The sequence below is a fragment of the Pteropus alecto genome, unplaced genomic scaffold (genome assembly GCF_000325575.1).
Source record: "Pteropus alecto unplaced genomic scaffold, ASM32557v1 scaffold134, whole genome shotgun sequence".
Taxonomy (NCBI): Eukaryota; Metazoa; Chordata; class Mammalia; order Chiroptera; family Pteropodidae; genus Pteropus; species Pteropus alecto.
The window spans coordinates 11,530,755-11,538,742 of record NW_006436283.1 but is presented as its reverse complement, the minus strand read 5'-3'; the positions used below and the strand labels follow the sequence as shown (position 1 = coordinate 11,538,742).

At 42.1% G+C, this 7,988-nt stretch overlaps 1 protein-coding gene across 1 annotated transcript in view; it reads right to left on the bottom strand.

Annotated features, from left to right (window-relative positions):
- The window catches only part of PITPNC1 (phosphatidylinositol transfer protein cytoplasmic 1), a 208,045-nt gene that overhangs the window by 9,754 nt on the left and 190,303 nt on the right, over positions 1-7,988 (bottom strand). Inside the window, exons 7-8 of the mRNA XM_006912288.3 lie at positions 5,874-6,029; positions 3,011-3,074 (exon numbers count right to left, since the gene is read on the bottom strand). Coding sequence (XP_006912350.1) covers positions 3,011-3,074; positions 5,874-6,029 — 220 coding nt within the window. The remainder of the gene's footprint in view (positions 1-3,010; positions 3,075-5,873; positions 6,030-7,988) is intronic.

Below are 7,988 nucleotides of genomic sequence, written 5' to 3'. Positions count from 1 at the left end.
CAGCAAAATGCTGAAACTTAGAAAAGATACAAATTTAAAATCTTTGGGCAAAAGATCGTCATCATCTACAATGTCTTTTTTCCCCCTGGACTCTTAATTAAGCGCTGGAGGTGGTGAGAAAGACATTTAGGGCTGCCATTGCATAAGGGAGTGTGTGCATTTTGTACCCTACTATATGCACACAGCCCAGGAGGCAAATGGGGCTAAAATTTAGTCCCAAGCCAAAAGCACCTGCTAAATCTGCCTAGAAGGGGCACCTTCTTCTAATTCTCCAAAGGTATTGGAGTTTGGCAGTTGGCCCTGAAGACATCTAGACATCTACTGTTCTTTAGTCTAACCTATTTGTACTGAATCAAACTCTCCTTCCTTGCAATCTAACCTGGTTTATAGTCCATGCTCTACACTAAATGTTCTCAAACTTCAGCGAGCATCAGAATCATCTGGAAGGCTTGTTAAAAAACACGGACTGCTGGCCTATACCCCAGGCCCAGAGTATCTGATTTGGTAGTTTTGGGGTGGGGCCTGAAGATCTGAATTTCTAACAAATAACCAGAGGATGCTAATGTTGCTTGCTGGCCCAGGAAATTCACTCTGAGAACCAGGCAATAAGCTACGGGCAAGAGTTTTGTGTGTGTGTGTGTTTTTTTAACTTTGGACTTTTGCTGTATTTACTAATGAGAGCCTCACTGAGCCTGTGTAGGCCAAAGAAAAAACAAGCAACTTCAGGAACCCAAAACTGAAGGGCTATCCTGGCAGACGGCTGGCTTCGGTACCAGTGACACATCCATCTACCTGAAAGGCCCACCGTCCTCAACATTATCTCGAATGAGGGGCTGAGAAGACACTCGTGAGCAGGGCTATTTCCATTCATTTGATTTGAGTGTCTGCATCTGTGTAATGAAGGAGCCACTGTTTTCCTGGCAAGCAGCTCAGCTGGGCGAGGATGCCAGCAGTAATTTACATGAAATGGATGTGGTGGTTCTCAGACCCCTTGCTGAGTGAAAAGGCTGCTTGTTTTGGTTGGGGCTAGGATTGTGTATATAGTGGGAGTGGAGACCTTCTCCGGGGAGTACAAGGCGCCCTGATGATCTACATCCACTAAACCACATGCTGTTTTTCTGCACTCAGATACAGAAAAGGCTTTTTTTGTCAATAGATTCCTTGAGTTATTTCTGTCTTCACCTAACCCATCTAAAGTAAATAGGTAGCTGTTCTCCTCTAAAAGGACCCCAGCACTGGAGACCGACAGTTTCCTTTGATGCGTTATTCTAGCTTAGGGCCTCTGTAATAGTCTGACCTTTTTATTTTTTTTGGACTGAAAGTCTTTAAGTCTTTCCTTATCCCAGGCTTGGATGAGATAAAGAGTGGGCCTTCATCCTCTGTACCTCTGCAGTTCACTTACGAGGTGCCTCCCCTCGATTTTTTTCTCTTTTTGTATCCTGTCTCTACTCAAACCCTTTATTCCTGATTAATAGGCTTGCAGTGTTTTGTCCCCTTCATGAGGCCCTGGCTACTCTGTTTGATGCTACACATTCTAAAAAGCCCTCTCTGGCCTTCTGGCACGAGAGAGGAATCTACTAAAGTGCCCTGTGTCTTCTTGGTCTTCAAAGTGGCAGAATTTTGGCCTTTCAGGTCCCTGTTCGCTTGCCAAACTTCTCATTAGTTTGAGCCTATTATTCTTTGAATATCCTTGTGATATTCCCTTCGTGTCGGTGGTAAGGAAACCATGAGCTTGGAGGAGTCCAAGTTGGGACAGACTAGTAGCTCTTAACCATTTTTGGGGAGAAAAGCTCCCCAGAAAAAAAAAACAACCAGGAAGACTGGTTTAATGATCAGGAGAAGTAATCACTGGAGACTTTCCCTCCGCCTGCCTCATAAAAGACAACTACAAATAGACGAGTGTTAGGCGGCATCACAGCCTCGTGGTGAGAGCCGGCGCACTTGCCACGTGAGTGGCATCCTGAGAGTGTGTGATAACAGTGACGATCTTCCAGAGTCTGCCTTTGGACAAACTCAGGGAGACGCATTTGCTCTTCAACCATGCGGATCTGGGAAAATTGCAAAAAAAAAAAAAAAGAAAAAAAAAAAAAAGCCCTACAGAACCATTTTTTTCTTTAATGTGGCTCAGAAATAGCCAACATTAATAACCATCACTGTCTTTGCCCATTCGGTCCAATGTATCTTTTCACTTTGAATTTGATACTTTCTGCTCAGAACAACAAGGGAATTGGTGGAACAATGACAGAAAAGCACTAAAATACAATCCCGGTTACACTGAAAACAAATTCAGTGTGACTTCGGAAAAGGCCAAGGAGAAGAGCATTTCACTGGATAAGCAGATCTAACCCAAGTCACCGCCTGGGTGTATTTGTTTCTATTTATAGTGAAGGGCACTAGCCTCTGATGACTGATCCTGGGAATGTAGAGGATTCACGTGGATAAAACATGGATTTGGGAAGGGTGGATGAAGCGACCTTGTTTTTATTTACTGGAAATGTGAAGAACTTGTTTAACTCTTCCAAATCATGTAAAATAAAAAAAACTAAAAACGCCAGAACAATAGTCTCAGGATTAAGGGGGTATCCATGCCTCTGCCCTTGAATTCTTGCAGAATCCTTATGTTTTTGGTAAAGGAGTGTTTTAAGTGATCTCTGAATCAAAGGATAGCTTTCACTTGATATGCTTCAGGCAGCTTTGATCTTGAAATCTGCTATAAATTAGGATAAGTTTGAAACCCATCCAACAGAGAATTATGGATTCCTGTGTATCAAGTATGCAAGCATCAAACATACTGAGGTCCTACTTAGTCAATAACTAAGCATTGTAGTTATGTTAGACCAAGCTTCTATCATTACATTTTTCTCCTTTATGTTCCGTGAACAGTGCCATTTCCAACACAGGAAGCAGTAGCCCCGCCTTTGTTGTAGTCTTTCTAGGTGGCATTTGAAGCCAGATGGACTCAACATGTTAGGAAGTTGTTCTACAAGTCATTTCGGGGAAGTTGACTTACCATACCACTCATCAACCCATGCGAAAGCCTGTCTGTGCCCAATCAGCAGAATATCTCGGACCACCTAAAAAAGTGAAAGAAGGGGGTTGAATAATATCATGTTTATTAAAACTATGTGGAAAATAGACCTTTCCCAATTCTAAGAATCTTGACGATTACAAATTTCTGTACCCCTCTGTCCACATGTGATAACAATTATAGGCTGACACAAACTGGTATTGTACTTGCTCACCCTCAGCCCTTTCCACGGCGTGTAAATGCTTGCTGCAAATTAATCTCCATCTCATCTGAAACTCAGGCTGGAGGTGTGTAGAAGCCAATGATGACGACTTGGCAGTCACACAGAAATGACTGGAATGAATCTCTAGGCTAATCACTTTGAGAATTTTCTCTCCATTTATCTTTACCTAAAACAGGTCCTACATTTCATTTGTAGAAAGGTGGGTTTAACCAGTGCCGGGGAGAATAATGATAAATGATAGAAATCAAGAACTTTTCTAGTCAGCAAGTCACTTTTAAGCAAAGAGCACTTAACATTCTTTCTTCTCTGATGAAACCTCCCAACTATTGGTTAAATATTTTTCATAATTGAAGGTGCGAGACATAAGGCAAGTAAGTATCTTTCTAGGCTTGACTTTCATATAATAAAAGGAAGAAAATAAAGCAAGTTTAGTTAAGTATTATTGAAAGAGATGACATAAGAGACCCAAATTAGAACAGAACTTAATGGGAATGATAAGACTGATGACTGGAGGCAAAAATGAATGAAATTGTTTCTGATGGTGACACATAATGGCAATCGTAGACTAAGAAAAATCATATACATAGTTTTTGTGTGTGTAACACTGTTCACATGCTTTTATTTCATGGTATTCTTTTTTTGTCCTCCATAAATATGCCTTTTTTTTACGTTTCTTGGATACTCACACACTCCCTCCAACATTCTCGTCTTCCTGCCAAATAAATCCAGCAATTGTCAAAAACCTCTCGTGGAAGGTTCAAGCATGTTTCTATAAATGAAGGATCTTAATCTGGTGAATTTGCAGAAACAAGGGAAGCATTTATAATGAAGTGTTTATTATTCCAAGACTCTGGATATCTAGTGAGGCTTAAGGAGGAAATATGTAATGAAAATTAGAGACAACATGAAGCCATCCATACTTGAGTGCTGAGTGTGTCAAATTCGTGGAAATCAAAAGAACAGCATCGAGGCATCAGTAAATATCCTCCATTACATTAAGCACAACACAGCTGTCTTCTGGAAACAAGAATTCAATAATGTGCTAATTAATGGCTCGCTTTCGAACATTTTCCCCCCTTAACTGTGATTCTTAAAAAACAAAGGTGTTCAGAGAAAGGCATCTCTGGCACTTTAAACCCAGGCCTCAGATACTCATTAGCGACTCGCGTGCCAGAGCAGGTGTTTTTTGGGGGTGTTGATAACACTTCGTCATATGTGGAAACGGGCAATGGGAATGCCTATCACTAGAGCCTAATCCCTACAGGTATTTTAAAGAAAAAGATTCTCAAAACTAGCCGAAGTCATCTTAGAGAAAAGAAACACAGTGAGCCCTGCGACAATCTAAATGTGCTTTGTGAGAGGGAGAGATGATAAAGTGCACTATGGTTGCGGCCTTAGTAAGAGATCATTTTGGGTTAAAAAAAAAAAGTGGAGGGAAGATACTGTAGGAAGTCAAGAAAGGTATAGCTTAAGGTAGACACAGAGCTGAAGCTGGAAAATATTTACCCGAGGGGTCCTGTCTTCCTGCTTAATAACTGGGACACAGCCGGTCCCAGAACTTGATTTCTATGTGTCTCGCTTGGCGCCCTGCTCTGGTTGGGCAGAAGGAGTTTAAGAATTCAGCAGAAGACTGGCCCGCTTCTGTCTCACATCTGTTCCAGAGCCTACTATCATCATGAGCCCAAGTTCAGTCTATTCCTTGGGCTTAAATTCAAGATTTGCACATTTTATTATCAATTGCCCCCCGATTTTGTTATCAATTGCTCCCCGTAGACAAATCCATCTAAGTAACAAAAAGCTCGGAGCATTAAGGTTAAATTCCAGTGCTCCCAAAAGAATTTCAGAAAGCTATTTTTTATCAGTTTTTCAGCGGAAAAATAAACAGATATCCAGCCTATCTGGAATGCAGAGACAACTGGGTAGTATTTATTTTTATGGAAATAGGAGGAGTTACAAAGGGCAACGCTTGACACTGAGTTTCCCATTTTTTTCCATGAGGACAGGAATCATGTTAGAAATCCTTAAGTCATTACCCAGTGAATTCATGCTACAAAATTAACATGTTTGGTCAAAGTGGGTACACAATTGAAACCTTTGTTCTGAGGCGGTAAATAATTCTTTGGTAACAGAATGATTTTAAGAGCAGAAAGGCTGAAGTGCACCATTATCTAATGGGAATACTGGAATTTCTTGTTCTGTCTCTTCATGCGTCCTCTACCTCTACCTAGGGGTCTACATTGGAAGGATCTTTTGAGTGAGAATTATCCTTAGGGGCTGTACACACAGTGCCTCTGCCTGGAATGCAAGTACCCAAGTACCAAGTATAAGTACCCACGCTTGGAACTAGATGCCAAATGGGAGAGTATGTTTTGAAAGGCTAACTTCTTGAATATACTCACTCAATAGACATGGAGGTCACAGAATAAGAGATGACGTGTAAAGCATCTATTAGTGCAAGAAAATTAAACCTGTATGTAAAATGCATTTTCATGAAAACAGGGTTTTCTAGAGGTAGTTATCTCATGTGGGTTCAGCACTGATCTGTCGTACACCATGTACTCCAGCTGACAATAAAGAAAGTTGTTTGGTCCGCAGCTCAGGAACTGCTGTCTGTTCACTAACCTTGTGTACAAATTGTTCCACTCTGGTCTGAAGCCCCCAGACCTCGAACTTCACGGTCACCAGCTTGTAGGAACACATGATGGGCTGATGACTATCTCTCCAGCCTTCCCTTAACTGTCCCCGTCCTGTCTTCTCTGACTTGAAGTGCTTGGGATCCTGGAAAAAATATATCAAAGAAATGGCAACTTAAAAGTTCGACCACCCATTTATATGAAATAAATGAAGTAAGTAAGTGAAACTAAGTGAAAGAAGCAAGTCACCATCAGCCACACTGTGTAAGTCCATTTATATGAAATACCTAGAATAGGCAAATATCTATGGAGAAAGACATCAGTGGTCTAAGGCTGAGGGAGGAGGAATGACATGGGGCATGACTGCTGGGAACAGTTTCTTTCGGGGGTGATAAAAATGTTCCAAAATTAGATTTATGGTGATTGGCTCACAACTCTATAAATATGCTAAAAACCAGACTTGTACACTTTAAATGGGTGAGCTCTATGGTATGTAAATTATATATCAACAAAGCTGAAAAATACACAAGAGTAATATTAAAAATCCCATATGCTACCTCCGTAGGATTTTTCAGGGATGCACTGGCTCTGGGTTTACTGCTATTCCTGCATCAAGTAATATTATGACGGTCATTATCCTAAGCACGTGTTTACTGAATGCACAGTATGGGCACGGTACAGACCCAGGTATTACATGATGCTCTCCCTTGGCCTGATTTCTTTGTCCTGAGGGGGATGGGAGGGCATCAGCTTTGTGTGTGGCAGGTGTGGTCTGTGTGTGTGTGGTTGCAGATAACTTTCTCCCACTCAGAGAACAGACTCAACTCCACTTAGATGACCTCTGTCCCCTGGCCTTCCTCCAGGATTCTTCCTCATTTGCATCAATTGCAAGAAGATAGTGAGCCTGGGAAGATGGTAGAAAGGGACCAGATTGGGACAAATACATAATTACTGAAATACAAAATTGACAGACGAAATTCTAGAAGGAGGGGGGCAGAAGGAAAAGAAAATACATAATAAGTTTCCCAAGGGAATACAGGTCGGTAACCTTGAGAGTGGGCAGCATTTCTGAATCTTTGGTACCAGCTTTGCCATGCTGTACTTTAATCACCTAAACCAACCCAGAAACTGCTGCTGATATTATATGCATTGGTCTGGGAAGATGATGACGATTTAACAACACGACACATGGAAAAGGCATAGGCACAGGGTCTGGCCCATAGCGAGCGCTCCCTAGTGTAAGTCATCATTGCACTTCCAAGGGCAGTCGGCGAAGACTTTGAGTAATACGTCCAATCTTACAGTTTGGGGCAGACAGCAGAGCCTTTCCAGAATTGCTGATAAATGATCTGATGTTCAGGGCCATGGGACTAGGTCCTGCCTGCCCTGTGTTTCTATGCCATATAATGCCATTAAGATTAAAAAGAGAAGACCAATAAATCGAGAGCTGCATCACCAGGGAGACTATGGTAGATAATCTGCAAACGTGGCCACCATCACTTCCTTCCTCACTGTACCGGCATATGCTGTTCCTCTCGCCCAAGACGGGGAGGCTGTTTGCCCTCCCCTTCAATCTAGACTGGCCTTGACTTGCTCTGACCAGTGCAATGTGGCAGAAGAGACACTGTCAGTTCAAATCGTGAAGGGAAGCTTGAAGCTGGAATCCTGCCAATGTAAAAAGTCTAGTTCGATCATCCTGAGACCACCATGCTGTGACCACCACGCTAGCCAAGGAAGACCATATGGTCCATCTGCTGCAACCGAGAAGCCAGGGATGGGAGTGAACCAGCCACCTTTAATATTGCAATCCAGGCATACTCCCTGAGGAACAGAAGATCTGCCCAGCTAAGCCCAGTCAAGGTTGCGGAATCGTGAGGAAATAATGCACTGTTGTTGTTGTAGGCCACTAAATTCTGAAGTGGATGGTTACTTAGAAAGAGATAAAGCAGATGTATCAAGCGAATTACAAAACACACGCAATAACTAGATCACCAGAGAGGAAGAGCATTCTTTGTTCTTTCGCAGAACACACCAGAAGTTCACACAATTGGCCACACGTGTGAACGCTATAAACAAGGAAATTTATAGCTGTCCAGCAGTTCCT